The sequence below is a fragment of the Quercus suber genome, unplaced genomic scaffold (assembly GCF_002906115.3).
Source record: "Quercus suber isolate HL8 unplaced genomic scaffold, Cork oak 2.0 scaffold_157, whole genome shotgun sequence".
In the NCBI taxonomy this organism is placed as follows: Eukaryota; Viridiplantae; Streptophyta; class Magnoliopsida; order Fagales; family Fagaceae; genus Quercus; species Quercus suber.
Window position 1 is genome coordinate 678,606 of NW_027069618.1, and position 22,686 is coordinate 701,291.

The 22,686-nt window shown below is 34.0% G+C and overlaps 1 protein-coding gene across 2 annotated transcripts; it reads left to right on the top strand.

Annotated features, from left to right (window-relative positions):
• Nucleotides 1–15,245: 15,245 nt before the first annotated feature.
• Nucleotides 15,246–21,958, top strand: LOC112004610 (uncharacterized). Of its 2 annotated transcripts, XM_024036849.2 has the most exons (11): nucleotides 15,246–15,597; nucleotides 15,707–15,807; nucleotides 15,887–16,019; nucleotides 16,092–16,139; nucleotides 16,261–16,387; nucleotides 16,569–17,095; nucleotides 17,268–17,382; nucleotides 18,017–18,069; nucleotides 20,718–20,824; nucleotides 20,919–21,006; nucleotides 21,440–21,958. In XM_024036849.2, the coding sequence occupies exons 1-11, from the start codon at nucleotides 15,427–15,429 to the stop codon at nucleotides 21,743–21,745; spliced, it is 1,776 nt and encodes a 591-aa protein (XP_023892617.1). In that variant the 5' UTR covers nucleotides 15,246–15,426; the 3' UTR covers nucleotides 21,746–21,958. The 2 variants fall into 2 exon arrangements, with proteins under 2 accessions (XP_023892617.1, XP_023892618.1); XM_024036850.2 differs by lacking the exon at nucleotides 16,092–16,139.
• The last annotated feature ends 728 nt before the right edge of the window (nucleotides 21,959–22,686 follow it).

Sequence of the window (22,686 nt, forward strand, 5' to 3'; positions counted from 1 at the left end):
CCATCAGTTGCAAGTGTAGACAGCAGCTCAATTGAATCAACCTGTATATTTCCTGAAACACTCAACAAACGCATAAACGCATGTGTGACAGAAAAACAGTAAATCAACAAATATGCAAACTAACTCTCCTCCTAAGTTAGATACATCAAAAATAATGTTAACTCCCCCAAAACATAACATTCTTGTATTTTCCACACATATTCTCACATATCAACTATTTCTCCCCCTTTTTGTCACGTATTGACAAAGACAACTCATACAAAGAGTAAACAATCAACATACGCAACAAAGGATACAAGAAAATAGAGAAAGAAGGGGACACAAAACAATTCAACTCTATAGAAAATAGAGACAGCTCCCCCTATGAACAACACAGGTTAAAAAAAAAAACTTTTCTCCCCCTATCAAAAATAGGAAAAACAAAACAAGTTTTGGGAAAAACAGTTTTTGGGAAAAATAAAGGAGGTGGGGGAAAATCAGCAGCAACAGCAGCATCACCAAACAGGATCAAGAACATCCTCACCAGCAGGACCAAAGTTAAAAAACACACAAACCAAAGTTAAAAACTAAGGTGAGGATACACATGAAGAAAAAATATTCTCTCTTTCAATAAAATGCAAACATGGCACTATGTGACCCATAAACAGTTGCATGAGTAGAGAAAATATTTACACATTGATTATCCATCATATCTCTTAAGAAAAATATTTTCTATAGTTCACACATAAGAAATAGCATATACTAGAATGTACAAAACTCAAAAATTAATCAATCAATTTTTAAATCAAGTTGAGTACCCAATTTAGCAAAGTGTATACATGCTATGTGTAAAAACAATGAGAGATATGACTGCAAAACTGTAAGATGGATACAAAAACAATGCAATGCATGTGAATCCTAAACACAAATGATGCATGAAAAAAAAATTTTGGTCAACAACATAGAAACTAAAAATTTTTCAGTTTCGATCGATCGAGAATCAATCGAACATCAATCGAGTTAGGCAGACTCAAACCAAAATATTTAATCACAATTTCGATTGATCGAAAAACAGGTTCAATCGATCGAAAGTCTAGAAAAATCAGATTTTTGAAAAACAGAGCATTTTAATGCAGAAACTCCTCAAAGCACATTGTTTTAAAAAAAAAAAATGCATGAGTATAAGACGAAAAGCTTTTCAAAAACACTTGAATTTAACCCAGATATTCCAAAATCAAGATTTTCAATCAATTTGTCCTCAAAGCGCAAACATTAAACACATTTTGCAATAAAATCAAGGAACTTTTAATCTTGGATGGCCACAATAAGATCACACACAATAAAATGTACCAAGTTTAACAAAGAGTAACTTGTGTAGTGTGTGCAACTAGCAAAAGCTTGAGATACATGTGAGGTGATATGTAAATAGCAATTAATCACAAAGTCTACACAATCCATCACATAGAATTTAAAAGAGACTATCACCTAAAGAGTTACATCCTATAACTCTCACATCTCCTAGAACAAAAGCTTGCAATCATGTAAGTTTCTTGTATTTTTGTCTCATTTTTTTTTTTTTTTTGTGAGATGGCATCAAGCCTAATAGTACACATCAATTTTATCATTAAGCAATTAAGCCGAGGCAACACCTTATGTTCTTTTTGTGCATGTGCTATACTTTCTCGAGTACAGAATCTTATTATATGCACTAAGGTGTTCATGATTGGCTAGTGAACAGTGGTGAGATAGTTATTTATACCTTTCTCAAAACAATAAAACAAGACACAAAATAAAATATTTTTGTCTTTTTGAAATTTTTCAATGTTTTTGGATTTTTTTTTAAAATAAAAACAACCTAAAAAAAACAACACAACCAAAAACAAAAACAAAACATGTCCACAAATAATTGAAAGAATTAAATCGGGGACAAGTTAGCAACACTCACCTTAGAGAATCTTTTCTCACCCATCTAGCACGAGTCTTCGGCTTTGTAGGTGAAAATCCATGTGAAGCAGAGTGTATTTGAGGGATTATACCAAACTTCTGAGAGAGACTGAAATCCTGCAAATTCCTTTCACAAGCCAACAAGCTCAAATTTTTCAAAAGAATATGAAACAATTTATATGGACTTATGGCAGGAGAAATATCATCACATATCTTAGATTGACAAACAGAATGTTTAAATTTCAATTTATGACAATTAGGACGAATGTGACCACGAACACCACAAAAGTGACAAACAGGAACAATCTCACCCATCTAGCACGAGTCTTCGGCTTTGTAGGTGAAAATCCATGTGAAGCAGAGTGTATTTGAGGGATTATACCAAACTTCTGAGAGAGACTGAAATCCTGCAAATTCCTTTCACAAGCCAACAAGCTCAAATTTTTCAAAAGAATATGAAACAATTTATATGGACTTATGGCAGGAGAAATATCATCACATATCTTAGATTGACAAACAGAATGTTTAAATTTCAATTTATGACAATTAGGACGAATGTGACCACGAACACCACAAAAGTGACAAACAGGAACAAATTTAGAAACATCAGTATTCCTAACAGCAAATCTTGTCTCAGATTTTGGTTTTTGCCTCAACAAAGAACAGTTTGGTCTAATATGACCAACAACACCACAAAGGTGACAGGTAGGCACAAAAACAAATTTATTATGTTATCTAACAGTAGGTTTAGACTTAGGTGTAGAAACTTCAGCGTCTACATCAGAACTTTTACCTTTGTCTAACCTAGCAAAATAAGTCTTTTTTTTATTATTCCTCTTAAAAGGAGAGATATAAACTTTCTCAGTCTTAGGCTTAAAAGAAACAGAAACACTTCTATTATCAACAGCAAGCTTGGTACTAGTCAAATTTTCAATTTTAGTTTTAGATTCAACTAACTCTTGTTCCAATCTTTTTATCTTCTCATCTTGAGAGGAAATTTGATTTCTCAAAAATTCATTCTTTTTATTAGACTCATCTAATCTAACAATCAATTCCTCTTTTTCAAGATTAGCCAATTTTAACTCTTCTTTAAATTTCTTAGCAATTTTCAAGGATTTAGATAATTCCTTACGAAGAGTTTCAAAAGCATCAAAAAAATCAACAGAAACAATAGTGTCCTTTTTATTCAAAACATCACAGGCATCAATAAAATCAGCAGAAGCATGAGCAGAAAGACACTTCAAATTATCCATGATAACAGGGGTCAAGGATCAGCTCAGAGATCAAAAGATCTACAACAGAAAAGCTACCTGCTCTAATACCACTTGAACAGTTTTAGACCCCTTAGAACAACCAGATTGATTAGCCTAGATTAATTAGCCAAGTTGTTACTTAGTCAAATTATGCAATTCTAGGTTAAAGTAATCAAATAATCATATCAAAATAATAAAGCAGCGGAATAATAAAAGACACAATGATATGATCACCCAAGAAACCACACGGTAAAAACCTGGGGAGGATTTGACCCACCGATCCTCAAGGCAAACCTGAATCCACTATGAAAGAATTGAAGTTCATACAAAAGGACTACACGCTCCCCGCTCGACTTCCTAATGCTACCCACCAGTAGAACTTACTGACACGACCACGTGCAAGCTTTGAATCCACCGACTCCTTCTTTCTTGGACTCTTCAATCAAGTACAAGCACCCCCGCTTGTGTATCTTTAAGTTCTTGAATCTGCAACTGAATGATTATGAAGATGTTGATAACCCTAAGTTTATATGAAGGAAAACTCCTCAAAGATCTCACAAGAGATTCACATAAACAGCAATATGAGCAACAAAGACCTTAGAGAGGTTTGGGTACAAAACCCTAGATACAAAAGAGACACTCTCTTTTCTCTATCTAAAAAGCTCTCAAAAACGTGGCTTAGGGTTTCCTTTATATAGCGGGAGAATTAGATCTGAAACCCTAATCCTTAATGGGCTTAAGCTGCTGTTTGGGCCGACTTAAAATTCTGCAAATACGATTTTCAATCGATCGAGCCTGTTCTTCGATCGATCAAACCAGGCAGAATATGAAGTCTTCTTCCTGCAGCTTGTATGTTCTTGAATCTTGACTTGCATTGAAGATCAAGAAAATGTTTGGTCACAAAACCCAAAGGTGCACATACACAACACCTTCTTCAGAAGAGATGAACTAGGGCAAAACTTTGTCTCCAGTCACAATTTGCTTGAACAGAGTTTTCTCAATACTTGTGCAACTTGTGAACACTTTAACGGCCCTTAAAACAATCCTTTTATATGTCTAGGGTTAGAAGAAAAAAAGGCTCAAAGACACACTCACGGATCCCAAGAAATCATATCAGAATTTTTGATTTTAGTAAACCTCGACAGATAGAAGTTGTCGAGCAGTTATCGAGTAGGTGTCGAGATTTAATGATTCAGCACTTCTTCAGCTTGTTTCTTGGACAGACTTGATGATTTTAACACTTGATCTTGAAACCTCGTTTCTTGAAGTATTAAAAACATCTAGAACTACCCAATTACAAGTTGAGTGCATTTTGTCAAAGGATTAGCCAATTACATAAAAGAATGACATATGTTCTTGACAAGTGACACACATATGTCCTAACACCAATTAAATGTGCATTCTCTCCAAACAGTACCTAAGAAAGAGATTCTTCGTCAGATGTTAGGATTTGGTTCAAACCTATTGTTCTGTCTAGCCCAAGTTTCATGTTTGAAAGAGTTGTATCAGTTGGATAATCACAGCTTTTCCATGGTACCAAACTTGCTGCTGTTTCATTATGGATCAAGATTAGGTATACATTTGGATAGGAATTATTTTCCTACGTTTGCCGTTTTGTGTTTTTCTTTTTCTTTTTTTCTTTTTTTTTTTTTTTTTGATGCACGCATTTCAGCTTTTAGGAGACAAAGTGTACTATTCACATACTGTTCATAGGAGCCACAACTACTTTATTCAAAAAAAAATTTTAAAATGAGTCCCACAGCACTATTCACACATTTAAAAATTATTTTGCTACATTGTTTTCAGTTTTTAGCAAAATAAGTTGTATCCAAATAGACCCTAGATTTCCTGAATCCAATAGCTAAGCAAGAGTACTCATATTGTTGCTTGATTTTGAGGCAATGTTTGTGAACTAGATGGGTTGGTTTTGATCTTTGACATGAAGTACCAATTTATTTTGTTTGCAACCCACACTACAAGTTGTTCTGCAGCTCTATAATATCAAATTCCAACAAAGCGGTTTGTGGACACTTTGGGACTAAAGAAACCGATTGCAAAGGTTTCTTTGATCGAGACTAAAACTCACCATCTCTGATGGGTTTGCTAATCAAGTTCTGATGGTCATCGTGCAACGAATCTCTCTTAGGTATCTTTTGGAGAGAATGCACATTTAATTGGCTTTTTTTTTTTAATGAACGTTTTTTCTAAAATTAAGAAATAAATATAAATAAATAAATAAATAAAAGTTAACAGTAGAAACTAACAGCACATTAACAAGACTTAATTAGGAAGAAATGCAACTTAAAAAACTAAAATGACAAAACCCAAACTTATAGAACTTAAATGAAAATTATTGAAACTTAGGTTCTGTTTGAGATCCGCTTATTTTGCTAAAACTGAAAACATTTTACTGAAACTTCTGTAAATAAAAGTAAAAGTTAGCTGAAATAATACAGTAAGGCCAATGAATAGTACCAAAAAATGTAGTAGGCCACGTGAATAGTAATAAAAATAAATTAAATAGTATAATAAGCTAGTAAATTTTATCCATACCAAACATACATTTAAAAAGTAAGTTTTGCATTTTGGCCAAAAGACAATTAGGAAAACAAATAAGTTGTTGAAGTTACTCTACCTACCCTTTCTTCTTTTCTTTTTTTCTTCTTTTTTTGATGGGACGCCTACCCTTTCTTATTCTCCTTAACAATGTCAATAGGGAATTAAGTGATTTAAAATATTTTTGGAAAGAAACCTTAAAAAAGATCCATCATCTTTCAAATTATTAATATTACTTGTGAAAAACAAGATATGGTATTTGTAGATAGGAACCCAGGGACTTAAACAAATCTAAAAAAACAATAAGGGCATGTTAGGTTAATTTTTATTTTTTTTAAATGAAAATAGATTTTATAATAGCAAAATTTTATTTTGTAAAAAAAAAAAAAGTTTTTGAAATCAAATTTCTCAAATCATGGGAGAAATTGGGGGAAACTTGTTCCCAGTTTTTAGTTTTATGACTCTCTTGAGTAGTGCATGACGAGTAATGTAAAATGGTAGTCCATAAAGTGACTGTCATATATTCCTCACTTAAATGGCACAAGTGTAATGGACGTATAGCCTTTCCAGCCACCAGCTCACAGCGGTTACAGCCACCTCAAGCTTACCGTTACACAGCCGTTACATGACATTAAATGGGGAGGTTAAATGGCTATTAAATGAGCGATCTGACGGATAGCGATAAAATGCTCATCCATATTGCAAACAATCCAAGTTAATGACGAGTAAAAATATGGACAAGCATAAGCGCATTAATTCTAGACAGCATTTAATGACCAAATGATGAATGAACACGGAGCCAATACTGTCGTCCAATTATGTGCATTTAATAGCCGTTACAGACGTTAAAAGGCTATGATTAAGTGGTCATTACTGAGACATTAATCCTCCAGCTCAGGAACAACATAATGACAGGCCAACAGACTGAATATTTACTCACACAAAGGCTATATAAAGCCAAGAGAGACAAGTAAGTGATTCATATTGAACACACACAAATTGCTCTACAGATTACAAGTTTCTAAAGAGTTTAAGCTAATTTAAGTATCAGAGGGTCCTTGGCAGACCCCAAACCAATGTCATTATCTACTTAGTGTTTTCTCTTACACAGGATCTCAAGGTCATCCATCATACTAACGAGGAACATACTGACGAGGCAAAATCTCGTTTTATCAGTGCACATCGTTAAATCTTAGTTTCCAAAGTATGCCTACATTCAAGAGTGATAAAGTATTGCTTTGTAGAGGTTTTGTGAGCTGATTGGTCATGTGTAGCTTTGGCTCTCCCACAGCTTTGCCTAGATGTCTCAAGGTCTTGGCAGGTGATATTGGCCTCGGTATTGTATTTATATTATTGCTTCATAAATTTGGTCACGTATCCCCCATGTACAACTTTTTTTAGGCTGACCTTGAATTCAGTTCTTGGCGATACGTGTGTATAACGTGTATGACACATGTGGTGATGTTTGTGTATAAGCATGCCCTTTTTTTTATTTTATCTTTTATTCATTCTTAAGGGAGTTGCTATGCCAACTATAGAATTTTTAAGTGTAACTGGTCATTTATGTCTAATTTATCTTGGTTCTTAATAAGATAAGGATATCTTAAGGGCTCCTAAGTTAGGTAGGCAAATGAAAATATCTTGAACCAAAAGACATGGGCTGAAAAAATACCAACTTTTTTAGATTACTCATGTATGGCAGGTATGATGTTATTTAGCAAAATGAGGAAAGTAGTGATTTGAAATCACAAATGCCGAAATGAACTGAAAAAGTATTCCACAAGTCTAACTCAGTAACTTAGGCTTTGTTTGGTTGCAACTAGGGTGAGGGAAGAGAAAAGAAAAGATAGGAAAGGAAGAGAGAGAGAAAAGAAAATTATTCTCTAAGTGTGTTTGGATATAAGAAGAAAAGAAAAGAGAAAAACATTTTCTTTGTTTGGTTTAAACTTTTTGGTATGTATATTTTAACATTTATACCCCATATTATTTTGACATCAATCAACCAACAATTTGTCTTATTCAGTGTCCGTTTGGGACAAACTGAAAATTTCAGTTTATTTGCAATTTCAACTTATTTTTCTACTATTTATAAGTCTCATTGTACTTTTTGGTATTATTCATTAGTCTCACTATACTATTCAGCAAACTTTTACTTTTATTTATAGTACCTTCAACAAAAAGTTTTCAGTATCAACTAAATAAACTATTCCCAAACAAACACTCAACTTCCGTTGCTTTTCCAGCCAATTTGGGCAGACAAGAATTTGTGGGCCCATAAGAAACCTTTTCTCTTCAATTCCCTTAATTTCCTTTCCACCCTTGAAACCAAACAATGGAAATATCTTCCTCCCCCTTCTTCTCTTTTCCCTTTAGCCAATCCAAACATAGTGTTAATGAATCTGCTGCCAGCATTAGATGACTACCATTGGTGGTCAAATTTGCATTTTCTTAACATGTGCATATCATACACAACTGTTACAGATATGTTAGTCCAATAACATAGACCCAAGCGGAATTCTTCTATATGTGTAAGACAAGTCTCCTACTTGTACTAAAAGTCTATTAGTATAGGGTTTAACCTACTATATATACCGATATTATTGTTCATTATAATATAGAAATGGATATTAAAGCTTAAAGAGCATCCATAAGATACATGAAAACAAATATTTAGGAGGAAAAAAAGCTCTTTAAATATGTAACTAGAGAGTCATTTACCTGCACAAGAGACTCATTAGTTTGAGTGAGATGATTGAATTTGTAGGGGGAGAATAGCTAAAAATAGCACATAAAAAGATGAAATCAACAAAAGCAAATCCAGATAGATTTTTTTCTAAGAATAAAAAACTTTATGAACATAATGGAAAATACAAGACTCCGTATTTTGGGGCATATTTGGTACGGTTGTTTAAAAAACAATACACGTATTTTTACAACACTTTTTCACCCACATATATTTCCACAATATTTAAACAATGTTACTAAAAATCTCTTACTAAACAAACCATTGGTTTTAGAAAGACCCGTAATTAGCAAGTTGATAAGATAAGTCATAATTTTTGTGCTACAGTAAAGAAAAGAAAAAAAGTGGGCATGGCTTAATAAACAATAATAATAATAATAACACAATAAGCTTGATGTGTGGCTTGTTTAATTAGTAGCAAACAGTGGCTTGTTTAAATTATATATATTAATTTAAAATTTTTTTTTATTTGTTTACCCTTAAATAAATAAATAAAAATAGGAACACCCTCAAATAAAAAATAAAAAATAAATTATTTGTTCTACTTTCAAGCAAAAAAAAAAAAAATGTAACAGAGCAAGCCTACTACCCAAAGCCCACTCATAAACAACAGATGGGAAAGCAAACCCAATCTAAAGAAAAAAAAAAATACAACATATGGCAAGCCCAATAGATGGTAGCAAACCCACGGGCCACGGATTCTCAAAAAAAAAAAAAAAAAAAAAAAAAAGACAGATGGTAGCAAACCTAACCCATGGATGGTAGTAAAAACTGAAATCAAAAACAGAGAAACAGAGCTCATAGCCTCCACCTCAAACTCAAGCAACAGAGCTCATCGCCATCAGTCATCGGTCATCGCCTCGGCCTCTCCAGTCAGATCGAAGATTCCTTGATCGCCAGTCGCCTCGACGACACCGCCCCTTAGCCTCAGCCTCCTTACTCCCTCAACCTTAAAGTATTTCATCTTTACTTTACACTTTTCTTCTCTCTGACTCTCTCTTTTTCTCTAATGGGTTTTCTCTCTACTCTCTTACTTCTCTCTGTCTCTTTCTCTCTTTTATCTGAAGACTGAAAGTATGAAAGTGAAATGAGAGTCTCTCTCTTTCTCTTTAAGACTAAAGACTTAATCTGATTGGCTGATTCTCTTTTCTTCTTTTTTTTCTTTTTTTTCTTTTTTTTTTTTGGTGAAATTCTTAGCTTTATTTTATTTGTATTTTTTTGATACAGGCTTGCTTAGCTTTGTTGAACTGTAATTGCTTAGCTTTATTGTAACTTTGTTAATATTTGTGATTAGCTGATTCTCTTTTTTGTCTTTTAGTGTATTGTCTATTGTGATTGGTGATTGTGAATTTCTGATTGGCTCTTGTTATTGGGGCTTGTCTGTTGAGTGGAAGGAGGGGTGAATGGGGCATGGGACCGGGTGGGAAGTAAAGGCATGAGAGGCAAGCAGTGGATAATGCACATGGGTTTGTGCTAATAGTTAGTAAAGAAAAATAATGAAGCAACTAATAAAAAATAATTAATAATTTAATTAACCAGTACATTATAAAAGATAAACAAATTAAATTATGTTAGGCTAAACAACAATTAATAATTTTATAATTAATGAAACAACAATATAACAAATTATAGTTTATAAAAGATAAACAAATTAATGAAACAACTAAACAACAATAATTAATAATTTTATTAATATTTCAAATGAACTTATAGTTTATTGTATATGTAACTTTGTTCATTTCTTTTCTTTTCATTTTTTTTTTCCTTTTGAGGTTTTTCGGTGTACAGAATGCAAATTTGTTTTATTTTTAAGAACTTTTTTTTTTTAAGCACAAACTTCATGCCAGCTAAATCTTGAATTTCAGTTGGTATTTTCCAAAATACCCAAAATAGACCGAAATGACCCGAAATTTTTTCAAAGTAGAATAAGAATACCCTGGACAAAATTCCCAGAGTCGCCACTGGTAGCAAAAAGCGACAGGCCTCAAGCAAGCAGCGCAACACACTGGACAAGGACAACATCATTTTTGTATTATGGATTATGTGGACCAAATTTATTATTCAAAATGCCAAATTCTGCGAGCCCCCTTCTCTGCCAAAGTTGGCCTAAAAGTTTTGGGAAAGTAAATACAAATTTCAGCATTTATTTTGTGAAATTTCTCCTCCTTTTAAAATTTGTTTATTTTGCTAGAACTAAAATTTTTTTACTGAAAGTATTATAGAGATAAAGGTAAAAGTTAGCTAAAATAATATAGTAAAACTCATAAATAGTATCAAAAGGTATAGTAAAACCCATGAATAGTAGCAAAAATAAACTAAATAATAAAATAAGTTAGCAAAAATAACATACACTAATTCCCCCAAAAATAGCCTCAAACTCGCCATAAAAATAACTTCCACCTTTTAAGCTTAAGTTATTTATACGTCGTTTAGCACTATTATACACAGAATGACCTGTAGCTTAGACAGAAAACAAAATGTAGTTTCATCATATATCCATTGTTGATTTGTACTAAGCTCCTTCTACGGCATGATATGTTTATATGACGAGGAATTAATGATATTTTAAATAAGAAATTTAGAATTCGAAACTTCGAGTCTTGCTTTTTTTCTTTTTTTCTTTTTTCCTAGGGTGAATACAGGCACCTAAAACTAATTGATATTAAAGATCAACCATCATAAGGCTATAACCATAGGTTGAAAATTGAATTTTATCAAATCTATAAGGCTATAACCATAGTTGTAGTATCGTATGATATGCGATATATATTGTGTACAAAAAATTTCATATAGTAAAGACGTATTGTAAGTGCTCATAAATCGTTTGATACATAAGTACATATTATATGAATCGTACATATTGTATGGTAAATCAACATGTGGCTTTAAAATGATATTTTGTTTTTTTTGGTTAAAATTTGTGGTTTTATATGATTTAAACAAATTGTTAGACTTTTTTAATACAAAATTATTGTCATATCCAATAATATAACATGTTTATGAGTTTTTTTCCCCTTCTCTTTCTCCTACAAAATTTGGACTATATACTTTATATATATATATATATATATAAAATAGAATTCTATTTTAACCTAATTTAAGTATATATGTGTGTGAATCTCCCTCTTAGTATGGGTGTGCATGGGTCGGGTTGGGTCGGGTTGAGGGAATTTTTTGACCCAACCCACTATGTTGGGTCAAAAAAAATTTGACCCAACCCAACCCGTCATATAAGTCCAACCCAACCCACATGGGTCGGGTTGGGTCGGGTTGAACCCATGGGTTTGACAAATTTTTTTATTATTATTATTAAATTGGGTAGAAAAAAATATAAATATTAATATATTAAAAAAAAACCCAAAGATTAGTATCAATGTAACTCCTTAAAAGCAAACAACACTAATCACTAAACAACAATAGTAATTTACTAAGGTTTGTGTGAACTAATTGGCTTTTATATGAGATAGGAAGAGCTGGTTATTTAAAAAAAAAATTAATTATATAATATATATATATATAAGTGCCCTACAACTAGTTTTTTTTTTAATTATTAAATATATAATATATTTTAAATATATATTAAATATGGGTGGATCGGTGGGTCGGGTCGGGTTTGGCGGATTTGTAATTTTATGACCCAAACCCAACCCGGCCCGCTATAAAAAAAATTTTTGTAACCCAACACAACCCACCAAGCCCTAAAAACCGACCCAACCCGGTAGGTCGGGTCAGGTTTGGCGGGTCGGTGGGTTTTTTGCACACCCCTACGGCCCTACCACTTAGAGACTTGAACTCTACCCCTTACCCCCCCACACTTCACAAGTACTTATACTTATGGAGTGACCCTCGCGCCAAGGGTGCGTAGTGGTGACTATACACTTGATACTTCACTTTCATATTTACAAATTTCTTTTTTATACTAAATAACAAAAATAGCCCTACAATATACTATCGGGTATTTCCCTATTCAAAATTGAGACAAGGTTATATACAAAATTTACCCTTGAATAATTGACTCCCACTTTTCAACCACTACACACAAACGTCCTACACATAAACGTCCTACACTTCCCACTCTTCTACTCATTTTTCAATTCCAAATAAATTCATTCTACTCCTATTCAAGATTCACTTTGCACACATTATTGCTCCATTACTCTAGAGAAAAATGAGAATGAATTATAAGGCCAGTGACTCACCAATCTATTCCTCGATTAATCAATTTTTAAGAATTTTCTTCTCCATCTCATGCTTTTTCAACCCAAGCCCACGATGATGGTGGGTAATTCCTAAGATCCCTTGAATTCCACATTTCCCATTGTTTGGGTTTTTCCTAAGTTACTGTAAGAGCCCAAAAATTCATTCTCAGAACAATGGAATTAGATTTTACAGGCCCAGTGCAATTAATTTGTTAGAGTATGGACTTGTGAGGTTAACTTTATGCTCTTTTATGATCCAGATTTTAGGTTATTGGAGTTAGGGCTTAGAGAGTAGTAAAAAGAAGTACTAAATGTGAGAATAACACTTCCTCAGGTCTGGCCAAGGAGGCAATGTTCATAAAAAGTGCTCAAGTTCTTAATACAGGATGATGTTCTACAGTTTCTATTCTTTTTCCAATTTCTTGTCCCCTTCCTTAGAGGGAATTCTTTCCTTTATACAGTCTCTCCCATTGCAGCAGAACCCTTAACCTATACAGCTCAAGGCATTAGTTTGGATGCTTGTCCCATCAGGGCTCTACTGGAGATAGTAAAGTATGCTGTGAGCTGTGAGATTACTGTTCAGGGGTCATTCCTTCATTAATGCAGCCAGTTGAGTTGGTACAGTGCATTGAATGCAGAAGTGATGGCCACTTTACCTAGATATTTCTTCTCTTTCTTACTCGCACGTCTCTGCAATCTTCCTCGGTATCTTGTTCTTTGATGCAAGTGGCTAGCTAAAGAATTCCTGAGGAGTGCTCGTTCTTCGGGCTCCTTAGATGATAGGCCTCTACATCTTCCCTCCTTAAATTCTTATCCACATGTCCAGCTCTGATTGGTGTGAGAATTCTCTTTTTTCATCCTCGGATTGGGCCTGTGTGTTCTATTCTGCGTTCGGATCTTACTCTCCCACAGCTACTTTCATCAATTCAACTGCATTTGTAAAGGAAATTTTTTTTTTTTTTTTTTTTTTTTGGTGAACTAAATGAAAACTAAAATTTTGAAAACATGCAACAAGAATCGTTGGAGAAATGCATACAAGGTTAATAATGCAAAATTTGATTTAACTATTACGTATTTGTTTTTATGTTGATGTGTTGTTGGTTCTTTTCCATGTAGCCTTTTTCAAATTGAACAGAAAGGACCTGCTATTAATGAAAAATCCCATAAATCATGATCCTATTTTAACAAAAGAGAGATTCATTTGTGCTAAGTTATTCCTCTAACAAATTCAGTTGCTTACCATGGGCACATGCCATTAAAAAATGGCACACAAAGTTACAGTCTCATGTAATGGTGAATAAAAAGTTATGTTCAAATGATTTTTTTTCCCTACTTTTAATAAAAAAAAGTGTCTGGTATCAAAAAAATAATAATAATAATAAAGTGTCATTGGAATTATAGTAAATTACATAGGGAGCAGTTTGTGTCCAGTGCCAGTGATCACTGGACACGTTGCGATGCAGACACGTGTCCAAGACTGGACACGTGTCCGTATCTTAACGGGTCTAGTGGCCACTGGCCGCTGGACAGAAGCCTTACCCAATTACATATTCATGATTATGTCTTATGTTTGTTTCTGCTTAAATATCGTTTATATTGGCAGATGTGAAGTCTTTCAATGGTTCTATGTTTATGTCTATTGGAAAGGAAATCTCAAGCGCAAAGTTATGAATGAAGAGTTCAGTCATGCTGTACATATTTTTCAGTAGTAGAGTGAAACAATTGATCCATAAATTTTAGTTTTTCTTAGTAACCACTTTTTCATTACTTAAATGAAAAAAATAAAAATTGATAAGCATCATTGTTGGACATTTTTTGCCAAAGCATCACAGATAACTGAATGTAATTTTTTTTTTTTTTTTTTTTTTGCTGAATGTAAATTTTTTATGGCTATAGTTTCACGCTTTCATATATGACTCCAGTCTAGCCCAATGTTGATATTTTGAATATGCTGAAAAACTTATTATCTTCTACTACCTCATTTCATGTTGTACACCTGTGCTAATTGTAAAATGGGTTATTGGAGTCCATTCTTAAAACTTCCCATGGGACATTGAGTATTAAGCGTGATGAGAGATAGGAGTGATTGTTGGAACTTCTCTTCATAATTAAAAATTTTAATAGCTAAAGAAGAATTGGAATATACAATATATTTTGGTTCACATGGGCCACAAACCAAAATATTTTACATTGTTGAAGAGGAGGCACATTCTTTATATATTAATAAAGTCAAGAATCATCATCAATGTGCAACCATATGACCCATTACATATATGCCAATTACGATAGGCTACTATACAAAATATATGACGCAACTTATGTCCCAAGTACCATCGCGGATTATGGCTTGATGGTTGAAGTTCTCAAATTGGTGAATGGTTCGAGCAATAAAATAAAATAATCCCTTCTAAAATTACTAATTATTAACCTTGAGAGGAATAAAATAAAATAAAATAGCCTTTTTAAGCACGCACTTTAAACTTTTAAAGGCTAGTGTCTATAATAATTTTATTATCACAATACTAAAAAATGAAAAACAAAAACAAATGAAAACAATTTTATCAAAAAAAAAAAAAAAAACAAATGAAAACAAAATAAACAAGCCGGGGGATATAGTACTGCCATTACTAGGTGGAGGAGGCGAAAGAGGAATGGCGTATGGAAATTAGAAAAGAAAGGAGTCGGGTGCGTTTGTTGCATTAAGAAAAGTAGCAGTGGTGGTTGAGTTGTAGTAGTAAATTGGAGATTAGCGATGGGTGAGGGTGATAGTGGTAGTCGTAGTAGTAGTAGTCAGGGTCAGGGTCAGGGTCCTGTTGTATCATTCAAGATAAACAGGAAATCGGAAGCCGCTTCCGTTCTCAAATCTTCAATTGCTTCAAAGCTCCCTGACTTCCTCTCCGATTACTCCGACGAAGTTCTCGCTGTAAGTCAGTCTGAAATTTCTTCAATCAAATCAAATCCATTTCCGGTGGTTGTTTTTAATTGATTCTTTTCTTTTCTGTGTATAAAAAAAACAAACAAACAAACAACAGGAATATATAACGGTGCTTGTTTGCAACGGAAAGCATCAATATCAGGCAAGGGATGATTTGGAGGCATTTCTTGGCAAGAGAAGTGCCGATTTCGTATCTTGGTATGTATGTCTCCTTCCCTCGCCCAGGCCTCCTTCTTCTTCTTCAATCAATCAATCTGTCTATCCTTTTTGTGTGTAGGTTATGGGGTCTTCTCTTCAATCGTGCTCGTCAATCTGATTCACAGATTACTATTACTGCTTTATCAGATCCGATACATGTTGCATCTGTCACTACCAAAGATCACCATGCATTTCCCTCCTCCTTCTCATTGGTATATTATATGCATTCATTTGCATTTTGCATCACACTACCAAAAATTACATATATATTTTTTAATGTGCAGACCAAAAACGAAACCTGCATTCACTCTATCAATAAATCTAATTCCAAGGTTGGCAAGCCAAGAACTATAATTAAAATTATTATTAGTACATTGAAATTTTTTTTTTTAATAAATTTATTTGTCTAACTTTTGTGTACATATCTGCTTGCATATTTCATTTGTAGAGCAGATTGTTAATTGCGAGTCCAATCTATTACCATTACCTGACAGGCAGCTTTTACAACCAAAAAGAGGAATAAAAACACCCTCTACCTCTACCCATTTAAAGTCCTCTTCCCCAATCCCACGGCCATCTGGTGAGGTTTCTATTTCTTAGCTTACCAAGATTTGCATATCATATGTAACTCCTACTTTCAATATTATCTCATTCATCCTACATTTGTAACAATGTAGAATATGCTAGAGAATGTAATTGTATACTGGTTTAATTGTGGTTGCTCATATGCCAGTCACATTGAACAATTTTTTCCCTTGCAGAAAACCCTCATCCCAGACATATTTCTGCTCCTAATGTCACTGGAACAAACCTTTCTGCACAACCTGCAGCTGTGGTATCCCACCGCATTGATAGGCCACGGGGTAGCGTTTGGGATAGACTGGGCAAGCCATGTGACGACATATCTCAAGGAAGCAGGACTGTTGATGTTAGTGGTGTTGTTTTTGTGAAGCAACAGGAGCAAATACTTAATGCAAAACTATCAGTAGTTCCTGTTTCAAATGGTGAACAAAGCAGGACTATCACAGGGGAAGTTACTCGGCTTGATAACAACCTTTCTGAGACTAGAAAGTTGCCAGATGTTGTGGGTTCAAAGTGTGATCCTCATTCTGTGAGTAACGTCAAGCGAAAGAGACACTTTGGTGAAATTAGTACTGGCCTTGGTGCTGATTCAATTCCTGTGGTGGATGAAAGGAATGTGGATCTTCAATGCAAAGAAAATACACAGGATTTCAAGAATTCAAACTTGACCAAGGATTCCAAAACCACAACTCCAAACATGGCTTCAGTATGTTCTCTTCCTGATAAACCAATGTCATTGAATAATGAATAGAAACATGGTTGCTAATTGCTGTACACAAATTTGAGAGGGTTTACTTTGTGGCCCTTTGGGAACATCACAGAAATCAGAATGATATGGAGAGAGGGTTTTACTTTGTTCGATGTCCTTATGTATGCAGGAAGTTTTAGATGTGAAGCAACGTTTGCATCAGATCGAGATTGAAATGTCCAAGCTACGATCAAGGCGTCTGGCAATGGAAAAAGACGGAAAGCCCAATTTGTTGTTGAATTCTCGTAAGGCCTTTCCATAAAATTTCTAAAGCATTGGATTTGTTTAAGGTTTTAAATGTTTTCCAGTTTTCTTTAGAATTTGAGCTGATTTGCCATTGTTATTGTAGGAAAAAGGGGTGGGGGTCGGTGGAGAATGAAGTTACAGTAGGGGGGGGGGGGGGATTTTTTTTTTTTTTTTTTATAATTTCATTTTCCTTTTACTTCTCAGACAGTACATAATTCTTTCTTTTAGTAGAATGGAACTAAATGTTGAGACTAGTATTGAAACACGGTTAGTTATGCCCCCAGATTCCTAGTAGAAACTATTTGTAGGCGATATTCAGAATAGCAATACAGAAATATGTTTCAAATACTGGAAAAGGCATTTACAAAGGTTGCTCCATTTTTGGCCCTTTACCTCTTCAATTTGGATTTGACACTTTTAATTATTACACTATCAGCAGAGGATCAGTCTCTTTAATTGATACTCACTTTTTGAACCTTTCCTTTTTCTTTCTTTCTTCTTCTTCTCTTACTTTTTTACAAAGTTCTGATATGTAGTAAGCTTAATTAGTTGACAGTGAAGATCATTAAGTGTCTAGTATGGTACTAAACGCTCAACTTCATGCAGGATTTTTATTGACTTGTTTGTTTGCAGGTTCATCGAGACTTGCAGAAGAAGACAGTGAAAGAACCGTGCTTGTGACAAATGTAAACTCAAAAACCTTTTTTTTTATTCTTTTTTTTCTTTTTTTTTTTTTTGAGAAACCAAAGAAAACTTTCTGGTTCCCTTAATCACTATTAAATAATTTTAATCCTCATAATTGTTTCTTAGTTGTTTATACTATTTCTGTTTAGTCTGCTTTAGCCGTCCATGTTAGCCAAGCTAATCGATGCATGTTCTTTGGTGACAGTTACTATGGCCCATATCTCATGTCTTTTGTTTCTAGTTATAATCTTGAACATAAATCATCAGACTATTCCTTACAATTTTAGTTAAGTGGCTACCAAAAATTGATTCAAAATAGATATCTTAGCCTTTACTATTGAGAGGAAGATCATCCTGATTATAGTTCAACATAATTAGATCTTTTTACTTTTTGCCCCCTTCCTCAGATGACAACATATTAGATTTGGTGCTAATGGTCATGGAGTAAGAGACGATATGGCCCCAGCTATGAGTTTTTGTGTCAATCTGATTAACTGTGTTGTGCCAAAAGTCTCGTAAATCAACTGGTATCTCTTGGTGTTTCCAACGGAGACATTCAGGATTATAATCCCCCTCTCCCATTGTAACTATTGAAAAACCTGATTAACAGTGTTACGTGAATGTCAACAAAATTACTGATATCAGTTTGTGAGACAGATTTAGATTGTATTTGCAGGGGAGGCAAATCCTAAAATGTGAAATATTGATTTCAAAAAACTCCTGTTTGCTTTAGAATTTCAAACTACTATTTTCTTGAGGATGGTAAGTTACACACACGCAGTGGATTTTGAATCCGCAATGTAGAGGTGATTCAATTTTTAAGCTTTTAAATAAAATTTAATCAAAAGGCCAAGACTATATGCTTGTCAAGTATGCTGATATTCAATGCTACAATATAGCCAGCGTGGCACTTCATAATTTATTAGTAATGTTATTCTTTGGCTCTAATTCCAAATTGGCCTTGGATGAATGCTCATCTCTTGGAGATGACGCCAAAGTTATGTTGGAGCAGAGACTCGGCATCAGAGGAAAATGTGGTTTCTTGATTAAATGGTGGCATAGTATAGGAAAAGATTGAGGTTTAATTTTTCTGAAGTTTTGGAAAGGGGAATAGGGGGTTATTGGTTCAAATTGAGCTGGAAATTACTGAATGTCGATGGTTTTTAAGTTTCTGGAAGCAAGAATGATTGTTGCTGGGTTTTCATGAAGTGGTTTAAGGGATTTTAGTGTAGCTAGGATCTTAAATTAGTGGTAGGGAATTGATTTGGGTTGTGGAAAAAAGGTTTTGTCATGAAAATCTATAGACATTCGCTGCTGGTTGTGATCAATGGAACATAAAGAAGAAGAAAATAATTTCTGGACATCACCCCTGGAATTTCCTAAGCGTCATCACACCTAGGTTTCCTATGTACCACACCTTGTTATAGGAGTGAAAGCCTTACATCAATATCAGAATTCTAGTAATGCCAATAAGTGATGCAACCATGGAAGATTGATTTGCCATTACTTTGCAAATTCGCCAATTTAATATTTATTTTATTGGGTACACGTGTGAAGTCTAATTGAAGTAAAAGTCACGTGATTTTAAAAGGTCTAAGTATGAATTGGGTTTTTATTTTAGTAGTTATGGTCAATTTTATATTTAGGGGCAAATCTGTAATTTCTACAAGTCCTGCAAATTAAGGGTATTTTGGTGCTTTAGTTGAGTCTAGAATTTTCTAGGAGATCCGAATTATCTTAGGTTTTAGTTTCTTTGAGTCCAAGTTAGTCTTTTATTAAGTTTTAGTTTACTAGTCAAGCTAGTAGTCCTCTTAATAGTAGAAGTCCTAACACTATATATATTTGTGTTCCACTGCTCCTTGCATTCAAAGGAGACTGGAGCTGATTAATAAAATTATGGAGTGTTTTGAGCGTTGAGGCATGTTGGCTGATGTATTCTTTCTCTTCTCTCCCTTCTCTTTTCCTTCTTCCTTACAACCCCAAATCAAGCCTTATCTTTTACCTGTTAAATTCCTAAATTGCCACATACTTCTACCAAATAACTCATTAAACCACCTTTTAATTCCTAATACAACCCATACCCAACAACTCTAAATCCTATTTATACAAATCCTCCTAATCCTTTACCCACCACAACCACGCGTAGACAAATTCCCCAATTTTTCCTACGTCACTAAGGACCCAATACCATTACCTAAAATGAACACAAGTACAGCCTGAGTATGAAAAATCTTGAAATTTCAAGCACATATCTCACACTAAAACTCAAGAAAATATAAATAAAACTAATTTCTAATAGAAGCAACTTTCATATAGAAGAGTGACCCATGGAGGATCCCAATTGGACCTCATGTTGAAGTTAAACCAGATTTTAGGAGTTATTGGCATGCATTTGATCTGACTTTCCTTAGAGGTGACTGTGTCAACTTTTGAAGTTCTATTTGTTGAGTGTATTTCAAATTAAGTGGCAAGGAATTAAGTGACAAGGAATTATTTCCTTAAAATTTAATCAAACTGTAAAAAAAAAAAAAAAAAAAAAAAAAAAGCGGTAGGGCACTTTACAATTTCAATGTCATTATGTTTGGACAAGTTTCTCCCATTGATAATAACAAGTGGATTGTTTTAACATAGTTTGGTTTGGAAATATCAGGTACATTTTGCAGCAACTAAAGAAGGGTTGTCATTGTACTTTGCCAAATGTGGGGAGATTGCCAACTTGGTGATTTTGATTGATGAAGCAACTGCACAACCAAAAGGGTAAATAATATTTTTTATCATTTATTCTGTTATGGTCGCTGACTATGTCGATAACTTTGTCTGGGACAGGTTACTGAAATTACTTCTCTTTTAGGTCTGCTTATGTTACTTTTTCCAGCAAGGAGTCTGTTGACAAAGCATTAGAATTGAGTGGGACTACATTTTTGTCAAGGACTATAAAGGTAAACACTTCCTGATGTATCACATAATCTATTCGATCATTCTTGGCTGCAATATGGCTATTTGATGATTAAGCAGTTAGAAAAGATTGAACTGGTACAAATTTATGTAGATTGACTCTATTTTGTGAAATGACTGGATTGAGGTTGATATTTTGAAAACCTGATAGTTGTGTTTCACTGAAAACTTGTGAGGACGGAATTGAATTAAATGATGAAATTCTGACATGCTGTTTTCTACCTCATTGTCCCCCTCCCCTGATCTGGGTGGCAACCCTTCTTTTCCCACTATTTTTCTGCTATAGTTTTTAAATATAGGGAAACACCACAGGTTGGTATAAATTTCTGAGACTCAAAATGATCTAAATAGTTATACTAGAGATTAAGATAGTTGACAATGAATTTTTTTTCAATTTCCCTTGAAATCCCTGTGTAGGTGCTGAGGAAGGTAGAAACAGCTGCCTCAACTTCTGGACCAGCCCTGCTTGCTGGGAGGCAGTGCCAAACACCTTTAACTCACATCAACAGAAATTTTATCCCCAACAAACTATATTGTTCAAGCTCTCCTCTACAGTGGCGAAGAGTGTCCATCTCTACTCTATCAGAACCATCAGCTTCAACAAATGATAAACTGAAAGGAGCTGCATCATCTACCTTCCAACAACAGCTTCCTAGTTCAACTGCATCATTGAGAACCAGTGAAGTAAATTCTTTGTCTAGAGTGCACCCAGCAGCTTCCTAATTTGTCTGAAAATCATATAAACTAATTGGTTGCAAAGCCTTGAATCTGTTGAGGGATCAATGTCTTTAGTGGGATAGTAGTGACCTTAGTAGATGTTGACAATAATGTGCTAGTAGTTGGATTCTGGAGTTTGATGAGCATCCGCTTAATTTGAAAGTCTAGTTAACCTTTGAACCGAAGATTAAAATGAATTAAGATGCAAATTTCTTATCATCCTTTTCTTTTGTTTCCGCCAATGTTCTAAATATTATTTCGGAACCCATTTCGGTTTATCAGTTGGAACAGAATATTTCGGTACCGGTCTATTTCGGTATGCCAGTTCGGGTTATAGCTATTTTTTATATATTGTAGGTTATTCATCAAAATCCATATAAATTTTTAAGAATTTTATAATTATAAGTTCATATTTCAACTAATATGTCAAACTTATTAAGCCCAAATTCTAGATATCACTCAATAATAATAATTAATAATAACAATAATTAATAATTATTTTTTAGATTATAACAAGAGTAATGATAAAAGTAATATTAAAAGTGGAAAAAAAAATTTTAAATGGCGAGACATAAGTTAGCCACGTGGAGTGGGGTGTCTTAGAAGTAACACAAATGACTAATGGCTAAAACTTTTAGCTTTCCCAAGTGACTCATGTGTGAAGGGCTCACAAAACTAAGGGTGCATTTGTTTTGGCTGAAAAGGGTTTTAGGAAATCATTTTACACCCTTTTCTGTGTTTGGTAAGCACAGAAAATTCAGTCAAACAGAAATCAATTTCTATGTTGACCGTAAAATATCCCTCTTGGCCCGTAAAACCAATTCAAGTTGTATTTTACCTTCAAAGGATTTCCACCCCAGGAAAATAGAAGAGAGAGAAACAGCAAGCTACCCATCGCATCAAAAGCTCCGATTGCACTGGCTCATCGCACCCCAGCGCCGCCAAGA